The 18,785-nt window shown below is 39.5% G+C and overlaps 1 protein-coding gene across 1 annotated transcript; it reads right to left on the reverse strand.

Moving 5' to 3' along the window:
• Positions 1-848: 848 nt before the first annotated feature.
• Positions 849-13,868, reverse strand: LOC110044391 (bridge-like lipid transfer protein family member 3B). The gene is made up of 11 exons (XM_020749933.2): positions 13,721-13,868; positions 13,443-13,605; positions 10,989-11,027; positions 10,650-10,759; positions 9,700-9,967; positions 8,586-9,236; positions 7,775-8,144; positions 6,853-6,959; positions 5,881-5,961; positions 5,139-5,468; positions 849-4,522 (listed from the first exon to the last, which is right to left on the reverse strand). Exons 1-11 carry the CDS (start codon positions 13,762-13,764, stop codon positions 2,321-2,323), a joined length of 4,365 nt encoding a protein of 1,454 aa, XP_020605592.2. The 5' UTR covers positions 13,765-13,868; the 3' UTR covers positions 849-2,320.
• Positions 13,869-18,785: the final 4,917 nt, after the last annotated feature.

Consider the following 18,785-nt stretch of genomic DNA (forward strand, 5'->3'; position numbering starts at 1 on the left):
GTCGAACTTCTCCTTGACGTTAATACAGTGGAAACCGGCCTGACGGTCACCTCGTTGATACAGTCACCTTGTTATTACGGCCCCTTTTTTTATCACGACGAAAAGCCCATACATTTTCTCATAACAAAACCCTTTTTGCGACCACCCCGTTGATACGGCCAAATTCTGAAATCTCGAACCTGTAAAATCCTTTATAATTTTAACCCGGCCCGTTTACACGGCCACTCAAACCAGTTTTGTTCATCTTTTCATTGTTAATATTTCATACACTGATTCCAGTTTCAATTTTTTAATTTTATATTACATCTGCATTCCAGATGCTTAATAAAGAGCACGTGTTAAGAAGTGCAATTGTGATATATCTGTTAATCAATTTAGACCAGTCGTGAGGTTTCACCCTACTCCGTTAATATTAATACGGTCAAATTTTCATGGCCCGTTAGTGACCATATATATGGCGTCCCACTGTATTATTAACCCACGAGAAGGAGAGGAACCCAAGACGGGCGGACTATAACTAAGGAAAATAAATAAAATAAATAATAAATCAATCAATTTATTTAAGAGTCGAAGTGGTAAGTACTGCTGTACTAATTGTGGACACTGAAATAAGCAAACAAATATTGTAAATTAAATAGAATCTTGTTAAAAATCCCAACTGGCGGGAGGCTAACCAGTTGGCTATTTACAAGCGTGGAGGAGTTGAATCTGGGACCACCAAACACAACTCCATCTAGTGACAGGGAGGAGGATTTGAACCAGGGACCCCCGGATTACAAATCCAGCACCCTAACCACTAGGCCACGCCTCCTCCTCCGAAAGAGCGAGTCAGGCAGAGCAAATCCATCCATGATCTCTCATAGCCTTTAATTATATTTATCACATTTATAAATCTCAAACACTTTGCCATAAAATATGGTACAACTTATCTCCTAACTTATTATATCTAAAAACATTTGCTTGAAACTTGCAATATCCACATCTTACTCAATGTCATGTAAGCTTATGTACATAGATTTTTCCTAGATTGATTGACTAAATTTGTAATCCCTAAATATTTTTACAAATTTTCTACTGAAACAAAATAAATTTAAAAGGCTTAATTTTCCAGGTTGGTATTTATCTCTGAAATCGCAGCTTTTTCGATCGGGTAATCGATAAATTTGTAGTTACGATTGCGTGATTTCTAGAGTAACGCTTAACTCTTCAAAGTCACGCAAACATTGGAATGAGGATCTTGATAGAGGGGAATAACAATTTTTAATTATTAAGACTTTTTAAATACCTTAATCGTCATATTACTATATAGCCGGCTGAAAGAAACATCAATAATAGCTGTTTCTGTAAAAATAAATCCGACGTTAAAAATAGATTTCCTTCACGCTTTTTTGTGAGAAATGTTTTCGTCAAATTTCAGAAATAAAAATAGCTCTATGTAATTTGGATATGAATTACAACTAAAATTTTGCCGCCTGCTCTTACAAACTACTGTGCTAAGAAAAACAAAAAACAATAATATATGACCTCTGCGCGAAATTTTCACTTGCTTTACATTAATGCACTCTTGTGAAAACTATTTTCTTCACTCAGGTATTAAAATAGCTACATAGCTTTTACATTTAACATAGCTAATAGGCATTTCATTTTGTCTTTTTCGCAGGCGGTACGTTCCAGAATACCGCACCGAATCGAGAACGCTGAGTAAATTATCCGAGCCTGTAACACTCACAGTGCCCAGCCAAAGTTTCTCGTCACAGTGGTCGCAAATACTGATGGCAGGCGAGTAAAACTATTTCAACACAGCAAACCCCTTAACCCCTGTCCAATATTACCAGCCAATATTTGGGAATTCTCTTCACACAGCCAACCTAAAAACGTCTTGTCCAACGATTCAAACTGTTCATGAACAACTCATCACTCCTAAGGAAATTTGAAATCGTCATTTACGTGAAAGAATGGACACCCACATCCATGACACATTGATTTTGGCGCTGAACAGATTGTAAGATCGTTGTGTGTCCAGGGGCTATTGGTGCGAATTTTTGATACTAAAATTGCAATATAGTGTTGCTAATTAATATTCGTTGTTTAGACAACATTGGCCCCCAGGGCCTCTCTTTGGCCTGCTCCGAGCTTGAGGGGAGATCTGGGAACAAGGCCGGCTACGCAACCTGGTTCCCTGGATCTCTCTTTTTCCCGCCTCCTGGTGCGAGAGAGGGGCGGGAAGAAGAGAGACCCTGGTAACTAGGTTGGTCAGCTACGTAGACGTCACTGAGATACACACGTTATAAACTATCAGAGGACGAGTTTTGTCGAGGTTCTATCTGTACCCCCTCCTTCCTCCTTTCTGAAAAGTTGTCATCCTCTCTTGCAACAAGTCCTGTTCGCGGTTTGAAAATGACAACTCCTGCTGTAACCTTTCAATTGTCTTTAACAATGCATCGCGCTCATCCTGCAGCGACTGCAAAGTAGCACGGGAAACAGCCATCTGGGCGACCAGGCACTGTTTCTCATTCTCCAAACTCTCGGCCCGGGAACACACCGAGGCTGAATCAGACAGGCTTAGTTGACTGGCATTGATGGACTCCTGGCGCGTCATTGGCATGGCTGCCTGTTCATTCTCACGTCCCTGGGAGTCATCGCCGCTCAGTGGTCTGATGTGGAACATGCCATCATGCGTGCGGCGGACGGAGATATTCTCGACGCTTAGATCCACTGGAATAGCCAGAGGCGCTGACACTAAGGTTGGTGGAAGATCATTATTGATGCTCACGCGCGAATTGTTCACTTCTACTAAGAATGGCATTGGAGGAATCAACACCTCGTCCTCGAAGCAGTCAGCCAGGCTACTCAGAGTACTCACGAGAAGAGTGCCATTGACCCCATTCACTTTGACATGCATGAAGCCCCTTTCACCAGCTGTCGGCTCATTTCTCTCTGCAGATGGTCCGAATTCAGCACGCATGCACGCCATGGGAGCACCCTCTGACGCCTGAGCCGGGACCGTGCTCTTTGTGAGTGATCTTCTAAAGGATTTTTTGTTGAGGTATTTTTCAAAATTGATCACACCAAGCTCTTCTAACTTAATCTCCGGGCAAATCATCTTCACAACTTTGTCGAATCCTTGGAGATGAATTCCAACCTCTACTTCCTCTCCTCCGATAGAGAGAATCGACACCATTTTGCGTTCTTTGTGCTCCTTTTCGCAGTCCTTGTCACTGCTGGTAGTTTTGGACAGGTTACTGCCGTCCAACTGACTGCTGAAGTTACTCGCATTGCTATCTGTCCTACTTTGAGCAAGGCCTGCTGTGGATTTGTCACCGACTGGAACCACCAGCCAGCCATCAGAATCAGGCGCTGAAGCAGCACTGGCGCGTCCTGAAGTATGAGATACCGACTGAGCCGAGCTGGGACGTGATGACGGAGTGAGCTCTTGACTAGCTTTAGGATTGTGATTCTCAAAGGACACGGATCCATCTTTGCGCGGGGCCTCCTCTGAATCTGTTCTTGATGGCGTCTTAAAATCGAGAACTTCCGGAGATTGACAGCCGCTGTCCAGCACACCACCAGTGTCGAGATAACTGCTCAGACTGCTGGCGTTACGGCTTGTGTTTTGAGACGGATGCCTCTCTAGACGAGACACATCACTGTCCGGCGCTGGTGGAAGCACAATATTGAAGTCTACTCCTTGCGCAAGAATGGAAAAATACAAAGCAGGTTGATCGTCTGTTGGCTGATTCACGCTAGAGACATCGTTACTCTGTGTTGCTTTGCACTTTTCTAAATCCTCTTGTAGCTTGATCAACATTTCCTGTAGACGTAACAGGAAGATGAATTGAAAGTGGTCCAACTGAACACTGACACATTGTGGGATGTGGATTAGGAAGCTCACATCAGCTCTTGACTCTAAATTTAGCTCCTGATTTGCATGTCCTTCTATCTCTGATAGGCCATTTAGCGTGTCCTCAGGTATAGGAGCCTTCTTGGGTAATGGAGGGGCTTCTTCCAAAGGCACCCCTGGTAAATTGGGTCCATTATGGGTCAATGTCTCATACGCTGGCGGTAGTTCCCTCACAACAGGGGCTGGCTTGTGTGGTTCATTCCTGGGCTCATAAGCGGGTGGTGGTCCATCTTCCAGGCTCCTTCTAGCGAGGGCCTCAGAAGTGTGAGGATTAATAGAGGGATCGCTATTGCATAAATCATTAGAGGTTGTAGACAAAAGCGAAGGAGCGGTCGTATGTGACCTGTTCTTTGTAGTTAAAACTGGTTCAGAAGCCTTTCTCTTTGGTGACACGAGCTCTGAAGACGACCTAGGATGCAGGGGTGGTGAGTGAAGCCTGCTGGCGCTTTGCGTCCTTCTGACTGCAGACTGGATGCCTGTGCTGTTGTCGCCATTGGTTGGCAAAGGAGTGGCAATCCATATCTGAACGGGAACAGCGTCTATGAAAGGCATCGGGCGCTTCTTTACCTCCTCGATACCCAGGAAATCCAGCCACACCTGCTCAGCTGAGATACACCACACCTGTAAAGAATATTAAAAATAATGAAACAAAACTCATTTTAAAAAATAACAAACAATAACTATTGCAGGTAAATTACTGTCAGTGTTATCTAGCAGGTGATGTATTTGATTGTAGCGCCAAAAACAAAAGAAATTATTTATGTATTGTAAGTTATGTATTATCTAGCAATGTAATGTAAGTAATGTATGTAGCCCACTGTTAGTAAGTGTTGTAGTGTAAGACTATTGCAAGTAATGTACCGTCAGTATTGTATAGTAGCAAAGTATAAATGAACCGTTATAAAAAATAATAACAATAATAAAATTTGTAATAATGATAATTTTATTTATTTTATTAGTTACAAAACAATAAAATATTGAAAATATTATTAAGTTACGAGCTATAATAAGAAGACTGTATTAATCCTTTGTTATAAATGACATAAGATGAAAAACAAAATAATGGCTCAGCTTCCAGAAAATGTGACAAAAAATTAGCCCAATAAAAAACTTTATAAGTAGTCTAAACATCGTATTGTGATGCCAACTACAAATAATAATAACAATAACAATAACAATAACAATAATAATAATAACAATAATAATAATAATAATAATGCAAACAAACAAACAATACCTGTGATGGCTGATGCGTTCCAAATGTGTCTTGACAAACACCGTTCAAATGTTTATCAATCTTCGCAGAATTTGCCAACAAACTGCAATCATTCACCCACGAGGAGTTTGGCAGTGGTTGGACATCTCCCGATATGGAAGGGAAGTTTTCAAAATCGGTGTATATCCTGGAGCCCAGGAACGGATGAAGAAACATTAACATGTCTGTCTGGGTGGACTTGTAACCAGTCCTTGAATTCGTGATGAACACTTGAGACATTTGGATCTGGAGGGCCTGGGGCCGAGAATCTTTGTATGCTGCACAAGGTTCACTTAGGCAAGGGATAATGATCTGAAAAAAGGTGAAAGGTCATAAGTAGGTCTAGGCGACCTTCTTCATCAATTAGTTTAAATTTCTCTTTATTTACTACCAGGCCAAAATCATAGGCATTAGATGAAGAACACATAACACTGTAGAAGCTACACTAAGATTACCAGCTCAAGATTTCCATGAGGTGATAACTGAGGTAGGCTGTGAATGCAGACATATTTCTAGCTGTCACTTGGTTCCGCAGAACCAAGCGACAGTCAGGAAATACATCTGTATTTTAGGCTATAACTGAGGGGACTTGGTTTCAAATCAAATGTCACCTTACAGAAATTGAGAGTGATTAATGGCAGTAGTAGAATTCAAACTAAATTTCCTTCGAATGTTGATTTCCAATTAGTAATTATTACAACCTTGCTACAAAAGATAAGCCTACCTTTGGCATGAGGGCTTCAATTCTGATATCAATATGACTTGAGGGTGGATTAGATTGTTGAGGTGCACCAATGGACCATGTCTGAAAACAAAACTGTGTTATCACATAGCAAACAATATACACACTGTAAAATACAAGTGAATATATGAAAGACCATGCATTTGAACTGCGGAGAAAAATATGAAGATATGATTGATCATCACAGTTATACACACAACTTAAGCAGTTTTAAAATTAAAGCCTGAAAAAAAAATCCGGGCCTAAACAGGATTCGAACCCATGACCTCTGCAATACCGGTGCAGTGCTCAACCAACTGAGCTATCAAGCCAACTGGGATCTGCTCACATTGTGAGTTCATAACATACCCCCAGACAGTGAAAATATATGGTCTTTCATATATTCACTTGAATTTTTTTTTCCAGGCTTTCATTTCACAACTGCTTAAGTTGTGTGTATAACTGCGATGATCAGTCGTATCTTCATACACACTGTAAGTTAACCCATTGGAAGACTGACATGATAATGGTCCTCTTTGCCAAAACAAAATAAGTGCCATAGTTCACATGGTTACACAAGGACCTGGTTGTTCAAAGGATCAATGGTACTATCCACTGGATCTATAAACCACTAGCATTGCTCATTCTTTGAAAGCATGAAATAAACCATGGGTCTAGCTGTCCATACCTTCCAGCATCTTTAGACTTCTGTGGTAGTCATTTTGTAATGATGCGCAAAGGTTGTTGGTTCAAATCCCATTTAAGCCTATTTTTTCACGCTTTCTTTGAAACACCCAATGTTTCTACTTACAATTATTGTAAGTCTCTCTTTCTCATGGTACATTATGGCACTGTAATAATAACTAATTCTAGAGCAACAGCCACTTAAATTTACCTAGATAACACAAGTCTACATGTGGCTGTGTACTCTGTGGTCCAGTGTCTGTGTTATTAGCATATGACTGTGCTACTTACTCTCTGTCCAAGAATGCTTTGCATGAATTTGTTGAACCATAGACAAGTTGCAGTGTCCACTGTCAACTGAATTGGGTTCAACTGGATAAACAGGTTTGGACAAGGCACTGAAATCATGGAATATCATTTTTTGTTAGCCTTTGTTATGCACAGCCTATGTACATGTACATATATGTATGTGTAGACATTGATTAAAGGGAATAATTGTTGATAAAACATGCAGATTAAGACTGATATTCTTATTTTCTGTCGCAATATTTGTCAAGCATATTTATTTTGTATTTACGTGGGAGGTGCAGTAGCATAAAGGTTAGTGTGTTTGACTCTGGTCCATGCTTGAGGCCAGGCCAGGGTCATTGTGTTGTTTTCTTGAGTAAGACCCTTGACAAACACAGTGCCTCTCTCCACCTATGTGTATAAATGGGTAGCAAGAAATGTTGAGGTAGCCTGACAGAATACTGGAGAGTAACCTGCGATGGATAAAGCATCCAGGGGAGGGGGGCCAGGGAGAATAACAATACTCCCAGCCACTTCATACTTCAGGAAATGGAGTTAAGTGCTGAGAGCTGTGAGTTAGATGGGCTTAAGAGGCTCTACTTTTGTACTGCTTGAATGGGATGCCAGCAAATGTTTCACAGTTTAGTAACATTTGTCAGACATACATGGTGATTTGATTTTTCCAACGTCTCTGAACCAACTACCTGACAAACCACAGTCAGGCTAGGACTGTCATTAAGTTTTGATTCACCTGTAGTCTTGATAGACCTTCACTCCCACAACAAACTTGTTACCTTTTGTACTTCCTTAAAATTACTTTAAATGCTCAGTTGAGTTCCTGGAGGAGGGCTACTCCTTAGAAATACAAGACTAACAATGATTAAGATGGCCAGGTGTGTTACAGTCTAGTCAACTGCTCTATTACCTGCAGATCCTATAGACCCAGGATAGTAATACTGCGTAAAGTCCAGCTGAAATGCTGGCATGTCAGAAGGTAGGTACAATGCCTTTTTATCAGATGATAGAAATGCTGTTTCCTCTTTACCAACGCTACTCGTTGTTACAGGCATGATGAAGAATTCCTCGCAGCGAACCACAAAACAACTTTCAAGCATGAACACTGGTCGTTGAAGATTACTCTTGATGGAATGCGCTGATTGTGCAGCTTGTGAAGGTGTGCTTGTATGTGAAGAACTTGGCTTTCTGATATTCGTGCGGGGGGAGGAGGGAGTGGAGTGAAGTGGAGAAGACGGAAGTGATGAACCTTCTTTGCCATTTACACCAACAAGAGAACTCTGAAAGAAAATAATGAAGTAAAATTGCTCTATGACTACTGAATTAAAACTTTATCTCTTTCATCATTTGAAATTTCCATTCTTCAAATGAATGGTTCAGATTGAAAAAGACACTCCCAAAACTTAAAGGTTGAATGGATTCGTGCCAAGCTTCATCCAGGCAGGACAAAAATTGCAAAGAATAAAAGTTTATTGGCATGATTTTGATATCAGCAACATGATTAAATCCCAGGTGTGATCAAAGTCAAAGTTCTCTTCACAATACCAAGACATTATCAAACAAGCAGGTGATGAGAATAAAGAAAATCATCAGCTACTGCTGGTGATATTGTCTTGATGCAACACCAAATTTGCAGAAGTGATATTAAAAAAATAGAAATGGGACTGGAAGGGCATCAAGCCATGAAAATCAATGACTGGCAGATAAATTTAATTACTTACATCACTCCTGGCTCGATGATGAGTCTGTGAAGCTCTTTGAGGTGATAACTGTTTGTTACTTTGCGAGTTCCTAAACGCGTTCAAAAGCTGATTGACCCAATAGGCACGTGTCAAGGAGGCCTCGTTGTGAGAGGGCCAATCAGTGCGTGATGTTCCAGCCAGGTGATATGGATAATAATCAACCGATAACTTGTTCATTTGCAAATGCATAGCTCCACCATCACCAACACTTTGTTCCGAATCATCACACAAGTGCAGGTCAATACTTCCTGTCCTTAAGTGATAACATGTTTCCCGCACATCATGTTGCGTAAAGAGTGCATTTAAGGACTCATATTCAGACTTTCGTTCATGTATCATAGATCCTGCATAATGAGTTTGCTGCTGGGTAGCCTGGCCTACAGGCTGCCCAGGATTTGCCCGAGGTCCTTTTTTCTCTACTGTCTGTGACATGGCCAGAGTTACAGAGTGCAATAGACCAGCTAATGCTTGTAACTGCGACTGAGTAAGGACCCATAAAATATCATCTAAGAGAAGTTCCAGTCTTGCAGATAATACTGCACAGTCTTCAAGACGTTTCTTGATTGTAATGTGTAGGGCTGAGTGGCTTGTTATAAGACGTAGAGGAGCTGACTGTTCAGTTGATTTTTCCTGGAAATAATTTTCAACCTTTCATAAATCTGTTTCTTTTTATAACCATGGAAAACAACAAAAATGAGATTCCACTGTATTAATTTTGATGACCTCACAAGCTAACAGCAATTGTATAAATCTCAACACAGTTTGCACACAGCTGTCCCAAGAAAGGTTACGTTAAACAAATGCCTTCATGTGACAATGCTGAAAGTTACTACGGAGAAATCATAGTTCGACATTGTTCACAGATTGAAGTTCAGAGTGTTATCATTGTTAATATCATTTATTGAGTCAAAAAAAAATTCTTTCATCTGGATTGCCCCTATTGCAGTTATTCACAGTGAGGTTGAGGCATTGTAGATTCAGAATACTTCTTAAAATTGATTGATTCTTTTGCAGACTAGCTTTGGGCATTGCATTCACAACTGTTTGGATAACCTTTCTCAAAACAGCTGTACACATATTTGTATTTTCTTACATCATACAAAGCGTTGGCATCTATCCTAAGTGTTGACCAAGTTATCTCTTTAAATGTCAACACCTCTCCTCTTGTCTCATCTTTCACTCTCGTCATGCGCAGGTCATCTGGCTGCCACTTAGGAGTAGTACTTTGAATAAAAAGACGTGACATCTGGAACGTGGCAAGAAAAGCTTGAAACTTGAATGAAATGATCACAGAGTTTATCTGAACGAACATTCCATCAACCACTTTCTCAACAAAACCATACCTATTAGGAGCTTTTTCCCTGTAAAATGCAAAATTAAATACATTTTTCAATGACACATAATGCAATTTTTTTCACTAAAGACCCAGATGTAACAAAAAGAAACTTACATGATATACAACAAGAGTAATTCAAACCAACTTTGTTTTGGAAGTCGAAGATACAAATGGTAACTGCCGAGACTTACCCCATGCACCAATGCCAATGCAATGCAATGTATTGTTTATGTAAAATTCAATTTCAAGAAAAAATCTGGTTCTTCCCATTGACAAATTTCCATTTCTTGTACAAGCCAGGAACACAATAATGTTACAACACCTTATTATCCAATTTTTGCTCTATTATCTGTCAAGTGGTCACTTATGGGAGGTTAAAAACAAAGGAAAATTTCAAACTTTTAGCACTAAAAGTGGTCTCAGATGCTTACGAGAGGTCGCTTACAAGAGGCTCCAAATATAGTGATATGACTTGGAAACTTTTGGTATTTTTGAAAACTGGTCGCTGAGGAGGGGTGGTCGCTTGCGAGTGGTGGTCGCAACTGGAGGTTCAACCGTAGCTTAATGTAACAAACACTGGATGGCAGCATGACCTAAACTGTAGCAGTGGGGTGGGGTGGGGTGGGGAGGGGGGTGCAGTAAAGCCCAACTGACCAGGAGTATTACCAAGTGCGACACCAGTTTGACTTTAGATCTGACCAACTTACTTGGCAGGCTGAGGAGGTGGGTTAGGTGGGTGTGTCTGGGGTGAGCCAGGTGGTGGTGTGTTGACATCTCCATCTATTGCCTCCATATTGACCTCAACACGGTCAAGGTACTGCAAATCAACATCACATTCTCTATTGTTAGTAAATGCTAAAACAGCTATTGTTGCAGTTCTCAGTGGTTTGATATACAAATGAGGAGAAATGGTCCATTCTACTTTGTATTGATCCACCCACTACAACAATAAAGCTGACTTCTTCAAAGCTTTGTGACCATGCTGAACATTGACAATTTACATTGTGCATACTTATATACAGTACAATCAGTGAGATAGAACATACCAGGCAAATTGGATCTGTTTTGAGCCGTGTCCAGTGAATCTATAAATGAAAGAAACATACATGTACATTTATTTAGCCATTTTAGACACAAATTAGGCCATGTTTCATATCACCTATGTCCACAAAACAAAGTATGTCATGGTCTACCACTGAATTTATTTGGATGTCTACAGTTAAACACAGTGTAGGTGTAATGATGGTCTAGATTTTCACTCTGATTAGAAATCATGTTGTGGTGGCACGCTGACGTCAGGGTTAGTGCACTCCGGACCAAATGGTCCGAGTTCAAGCCCTGGTGTTGGGCACTGCGTTGTATTCTTAGGCAAAATACAGGACTCTCAGATTACCTCTCTTCACCCGGGTGTACAGTGTATGTACGTAAATGGCTACTGGTAATTTAATGTTGGGGGTAACCAGGTGTTTCATTAAAGTTTTCACCAGGAGGGCCACTGGTTCTAGGGCAACTAGCTTCCTAGCCTTTCACGCTATTACAACCAAAGATAAGTGTTGTAATGTGCCATTTGGCTCATATGCAGACTTGAGAGACAAAGAGTGTGTTAAACTGGATTCACTGACTCCGTGATTCAGCCAGAAAATTTTATTTGAGGGCCAAAGTGGCCCCTGAAGACCCTTTTAGGGGCCAATTTTTTAGGAAAGGGGCCAATAAATAATAATTGGTGAAAAATAGTCGCCAAATGCAAATTTTTGGTCGCCAGATACTATATGATTCAAGGACCTGTGCACTACAAGCTAAGAGAGCAATCCATAGGCAAACATGACATAGTCAATCATTAAGGGTTTGCAATACATTACAGGGCGATTTCAAACACAGTCAGCCATTTGGAAGTTTTCCGAAGTGAGAGAATCAATACAGCAAAGCAAAGGATGGATTGACTTCTTTTCTTAGGTTGAATGTTTAAGAAGCAAAGATCTTTCAAAATACGGTTTTCTAGAAGGACATAATGTCTGAGAAAATAACAGTTATTGATCATCAACACAGAGAAATGTAGTCGCCATTATGACAACTAAACCAGAAATTTTGGTCGCCAAGCTAGGATGAAATGTTAGTTGCATTGGCGACTGTATTGGTTGCAATTACAAGTGCTGGCAGGGATGGCTTTTAAATTACATGTACTATGCCAATGTTAAGCCTGTAGCTTTGTAAAAGGAAAGGGTTAAATTGCCCCTTTTTTTGTTTTTTCTGGGGGCCATCTCTGATTGCAATGTGGGATTCCCGTAATGGCACGGTCTGGCAAACACTGTTGACTACATAGCTTAATATATTTCCCCACCATGTTAACTATTTAATGTGGTGGATTAGCTAATCTGACATCTGCCATGATGTACACTAATAGTAACTGACAGACACATACATGTAGTATGAGGACCTGAAACTGGCAGGTATGTTGGCAGATAACATTAGTGGGATCAAAAATATAAACAAAATGCAATTTTACATGTAATTACATTTCTTTATTAATTTTATCCTAATTTGGGCAGAGTTCAGACTAAAAACAAGACTATCTGGGCCAATTTCCTGTTCCAACAGTGATCCAATCTTTATAAAAATTTACTGGACACATTTCAATTTTTAAAATAGCATTTATTTAATATATCACATTTCAATTTCTTGGAAAAAAAAAACTATAATGTACTGATGCAATTTGTACTTTGAGCAGTTATGCAATGTTTGAGGCTGATTTGCAAAATTATCCGTTCTGGAACATTTCTATGACAACATTTAGAATTCACAAGTATTGCGCCTTAATTTGCACTTGCAATGTAAGTGGCTAAAAGTTGACAAAACGTAGCACCATTCATTTTGTATTTTTATTGACAACTATTGTGAAATTAGCTCTTCAAAAATTCATTTCCATCTCAAATTAGGTTTTATTCTATGATCGTCTTTCCACTCATATTTTCGTCCAAATTGTAATTCTCAATAAATTGTTTGGCCCTGATCCATTTGGAACGAATTTATTTTGTACCAATCGATAGATTTATAACAAAGAGATAAGTCAACAATGAAAGAATCAATATTCATACAAATGAAAATCGCATTGAAATTATAATTCAATTCAACGAAATTTAGCTTCATTCCAATCAAACGAAAACTTTTCCTTTGATATCCAACACACAATAAAATATATAAGTTTACTTTCATTTTAGCAACTCGCCCTCAATAGAAGCTGATATAAGACACTGTAGATCGGTAGTTTAGCTGAAGCTTTGTAAGTTTTTTTACAAGTCTTCCATGATCTTGTAGTACCGGCACGTATACAAGTTTCTCTCTAGGCTTGTGAATTTTATTCACCTCATAAATCTTTATAGTTCTCGGCTGATTTCTCTTTAACATGTTCATCGAGCAAGACGACTGCGCCATACGGAGACTTGTCAGTGAACCCTAATATTGACTGTATGACAATAAGCTTAGCACTCATAACAACTTCCTACCTTCGCTGAAATTTTGTTGCACACAGCTTTTGTAAGTCGAATCCATGGAGGTAACTCGAGAAGCTCGGAGAGAGTTGTTTCATCTAGCTCAAGATTATGAAGTTCCCCTTCCCCTTTGAGAAACTTCACGCTGATTTTGTTGGGAGAGAGATTCTTCGTGAACCTAAAGGATTCGAACGAAAATAAATGGACAACAAGTTAACTAATTCACGTGCTATGTCATCGCCGGCCGCGCACTTCAAATATAATCCTGTTGGCTCAATATAACACTTCAATACCTCGCCAGTTGCTTCGCGATTTGGTTCTTTACCAAACCAGACATTATGTCTCAGGATAAATGTTAAAATTGGCGATGTTTTCTCCCCATCCCTCTCCGCGCTTCAACATGTTGTTGTTTCGAAGTTTGGACCCGCGCTTGCGCAACACATTCCAGAACTGGGTGATGACGTAACTTTTGCCACCAGAGACAGGCAAGGGTGGAGTGGTGTTTGAAGTCATCTTCTACAAATTTGTACCTGCTCTTATCCTTACTTCGAAAAGTTCATTGGACCACAGCAATCATGCCTCGGTAGAGGCTATCGGAAGATTGCAATGCAGCATAAACATATTATCTACAGATATTTGATCATCAAAAAATGAAGCCTTCGATCGAAGCTGGGTAGCTAAACATGCCCGGTTTCAATTTTTCGTCTATGTTCAGTGAATTTGTGTCGATAAAAATTATTTTCTTCGTTTTTTAGCTGTTACAAAATGCTAAAATGTAGTTAATTTTTTGTTATCTTGCTTTTGAAATGTCTTGCTCATATTCGCTTCTTTAATTATGGGTAGAAAATAGCAATATGTAACAAAACGCCCATTCACCGCATTGTGTGCAGCCAAAGTGTTTTGCTTGAGTGAAAATTAACTACTATTATCATTTTTATTTTTTTGATACAGATAAAAAAAACTTCACATTTGATGAATTTTATACACCGTGTCGTGTTTCGTTCCATATGTTTTAGGGAAACGAAAGACAACCTGGCTTTGTAGATAACTCACTTGCACAGAACACTGTGAGTTTCCAAACGTCAGTTCCACTGACCAAAAAGCAGTCTCATCTCGCTTAGTAAACAAAATAAGTAGTAGCAGTTTCTTTCCACTAACACGAGGGTCGATTGCAGTTGCATTGATGCCAATAATTTGAAACTGAATAAATACACTTTGTGTGATTTCATCAAAATGTATACAGCTGTTACGAAGGGACTGACGGCAAAACAATGGGCCAGACCACCCACGTAGGTACATAAACAACAAGATAATTTTGACCCTCTGATTGAACCCAAATTTCAGGTTCCCCCAGTTGAACTGGAACACAAAAACTGTGTGAAATTTTCACGATGGGAAATTGTTTTGACTTTAAGCCAGTTTGGATCTAATTTTAAGACATTTTTATAACTCATCCGCCGATCGGGCGCTTTCTTCCCTCAAACCCCCTAAGGCAAAATCCTCAAGAGCCCGTCACGCAATTGTTCGTGCGGGCCACATGTATCAATTTGTACGTTACACTACATCACAATTACTGTGAAACCAACTATATAACTTATTGAAAGTAACAATAATGTGTTCAACGATTAAAAACTCTAGAAAACAATGTTCTCACTAAGAGGAATTCAAATCATCTTCGAGTTGCGGGCTAAAATATTGATATCGCGACGTTACATTTAAAAATTAGTAGAAGTTCATCGTGAAGGGACAAGGCTACTCACTCGGGAAGTTTCTGGTTGAAATACGTTTAAGTAAAAGCTGTCAAAACTCACTCTAGCCGGTCAAATTTTCTAGGCAGATATAATATCATGATACTCAATAGACTAACTTTCATACCTGAATAATGTGTGAAGAACTTGCAGTTTCTTGGCAATGTTGATGTTCATCTTTCGAGCAAATTCTTAGGCGCCTATCCGTCTACATATATCGCCACTGTTAAGGGAACAACCACTTTCAGAACACAGAACAAATCGTTTAACCTTCAAAACATTTCCGAAAATATTTTTACTTTCTCTTCCTAATAAATAATAAATGTGCACTTTTGATAATATTGGAGATTATATCTCGACAAAATTGCCGTAACTATTCGTAGGCCTGTCTTGTTTATGACTAGCTGGTGAATCACTGAAAAGTTATAAATGTTTGATGGTTTTTGTCCTTCAAGATAACCTGGCTGAAACCGCATTTTGAATTTGTAATATTTCGCCACGGCCCACCAGGGGAGAAGCTAGGATTTCAGACGTAATTCATGTTATTTCCAAAATGTTTACGTTTTTTTACACAATGCTGTTTCTTTTTCTGCTTCGCCTCTTTTATAAACAACAATTCAGCGAGATTTGAGAGCCTGCAGAAGCCAACGGCTTGAATTATAGATGAGCCTGGACCGACACAATGCAATTTCTTTCGCTTTTATTGCTTCTTGTTGAAATTCCCATCACGTAATGTATACAGTACGTCATTAAACCTCAATCTCTCTTTCACACGAACGCACTCTGAAGTTTCATCATACAGAAAACCGGCAACTTAAAAAGTGAAACTGTGCTAGACAAGTACATTCTTGAGTAGACATTGTGTCTCTCCAAATCAGTTTATGACCTATCTTCTCAAAACTGAGGATTCATTGAAACCAACACTGAGTGCAGAGTCTGCATTTTGAGGTCAGACAAGAACCGTGTGATCAGTGATTCCGTTAATTATAGCTCGAGAAAGCGAATAAAATTAGTAACTGGCAAGGCGACAACTTCAAGTGTACTTACGTCAAATACTGTGGGAAAAGAAAAAAACACAGCATTAATTAAACTGTTCATACCGAAATAACTTCTGAGGAATAGCTTACAGCTCACATCTACACAACAATTCATTACTGACTGTTAACTTAGTTTCCTTACAAAATGAACGAAGGAAACTATTCAAAATTCAACTGAGATTTAACGGGGATGCTGCGGGAATCAGCAAGCTTTACTAAAAGAGCTGGTGAGAGAAGAGGGACAGAGAAGGTTTTAAAGAAAATCTCTCAATGAATCTGAATCCAAAATATAACTTAACGCTTTATCCAGTACATTGGAGAGTTTGGTTTCGTTACTGAATTACCAGGAAATCAGAACGAATTTGCAACCATAGTCAGTACAGCTCAGGAGTGGCGAAGTGATTAACCACGCTGCCAGTAACATTTTGGTAAATAAAATTGGGTTGAACGAGCTCGAGGGGGAAACTTAGAGAAGTGTTACAAAAGTCAGACAGGTAAAACCTCAGGAATAGCGATGCTGCTTTGTAAATACATGAAAATACTCGAAAAACATTGGATGGAAGTGATATAACGAACCATTGTTGAGCGATGATCAGATTTTCGAAGCGCAAATCAATCTAGTTAACAACAACAACGGAAAAATTGCCATATTGAATGCATGTGTGAAGTCGACTTGCCTCAAGACGACCTTCGATAATTAGTCGAGTCACGAGCCTCGTAGGACGGAACTGAGATATTGCAAAAAAAATTTTCAGGAAATTGCTTTAGTTGTAACTGAACGAATCATAATAATTTGTCTTTAAGGGTCTCCAAACTATTATTTTATGGAATGAGGAAGTAGTGCATTTTCGTCCCCAGAGTCCCCTGTCCTATTAGCCCTCGGGGCCTTTGCACGAGGAAAAGGTGAAGAAGTGACGCACAAGATAGGATTCTTGGACTAAGATTTTCGCCAATTCAATACTCGTTTCCCTTCTCGGACACCCGCAGACCTTCAGGACGTCAAAAACTGTCCTCTGGGTAGAATTGTTAGTGAAATCCTTCACAATGAAACACATGAATGTTACTTACGTCTATAAGTTTACTGACATCTTAAATTCTAGTTGATAAAATTGTCTTAATATTTCTCAAGGTCTTCCAACTCGTTCCCAGGGGCTCTCTTCTCTTTGTCTTTGTATAAGGAAACTTGAGCTGGCTAGCAAACAGTTTTACAGGAGTACTCAACTGGAAACGACAATGGGATGATCGCACGAATAGAAAGAAATGTTTTTTTCTCCTCCCATCCCCTTTCATCTATTTTATTCTTTTTTCTTATTGCGTGTCTAGCAATAACCTCAAAACATTGAGATCTTGTCGTCAATAGGCCCTTTGCAGCTGGGGTCACGTGACCAATTTTTTTCGAGAAAATTTTCATATTATGGGCTATGACTTGAAGAATGCCAGAAATGGAAAGAGCGCATCGAAAATACCAACATAGCCAAGTTTGACGCCCCTGGCATTAAAGAGTAAGTTTATATGACAGCTTGAATTTTCGGAAAATTTAAAGGATTTGTAAGGAAAATGTTGCAGGAGAGCAAGACCTTGCTCTCCAACAACTTTTTCCATACAAATCTTCTTATTCTTTTAAATATTCAGACCGTCATAAAATCTCATTCCTTAATGATGGGGGCCTCAAACTTGACCATATTGATATTTTCGACATGCTTTTTCCATTACTGGCATTTCTTAAGTTATAACCCATAATTTTATGAAAAGTAGGTCACGTGATGGCTTAGCTGCAAAGGACCTATAGGTACTTGTTTCCTGAGCTTCGGTTTAAATGTTGCATTAACGGACCCTTGATATGTTAAGGTAAAGTCTGCGCCGAAACAAGTCCATACCCCCACCCCCCTGCTGGATGGGATGCTAGTCCATCGCAGGGTAACCCTCCCTGGCCAAAAATGTATTTTCTCGTCTGAATTTACACACCTGGGTGAAGAAAGACGGATACAATGAGCCCGGTTTGGTTTCCAACACAGTCCGGACGGAGTCTCTTGCTAACCAAGAGACAACCTACCTAATGGTATGGTTGAACCGAAAAACACTGAGAACTAATGGGCAAGAAGTGCATAGTGAGACAATCTACCATAATACTGGAGGTCAAAACTGAAAGGGCGTAACTGGAGACCTTTGTGGAGTTTAAATTTGAAACCAAAAATGAAGTGTTGTCATTTTACTCTTGTGAAACTGTGTTCCATTGGGGAGGCATTTATGAATGTCGAATACTCCATGTCACAACTAGTCGCCTCAACATAAAAAAACGCTAATAGACCGTTTTCGACATATTAAAATTCAGCTTGGCAGTGAGGCTTAGGGGACACAAACAAAGGCAATTGAATGACAGCTTTATTCTTTCTTTTGTTTGTGTCCTCTAGAACTCACTGTCAAGCTGAATTCTAATGTATCTACACCATCTAAAATACAGCTACTATTTAAGGACTACGATCTTCCCCCAAATACAAGTCCAAACCTAACCCGGAAGTTTGGAATTTCAGTTGTGCAAACTCAAAAATATTCTTCTTCTTGCAAAATGTTGG

The sequence above is a fragment of the Orbicella faveolata genome, unplaced genomic scaffold (assembly GCF_042242905.1).
Source record: "Orbicella faveolata isolate gen_17 unplaced genomic scaffold, um_ofav_v1 contig_2, whole genome shotgun sequence".
In the NCBI taxonomy this organism is placed as follows: Eukaryota; Metazoa; Cnidaria; class Anthozoa; order Scleractinia; family Merulinidae; genus Orbicella; species Orbicella faveolata.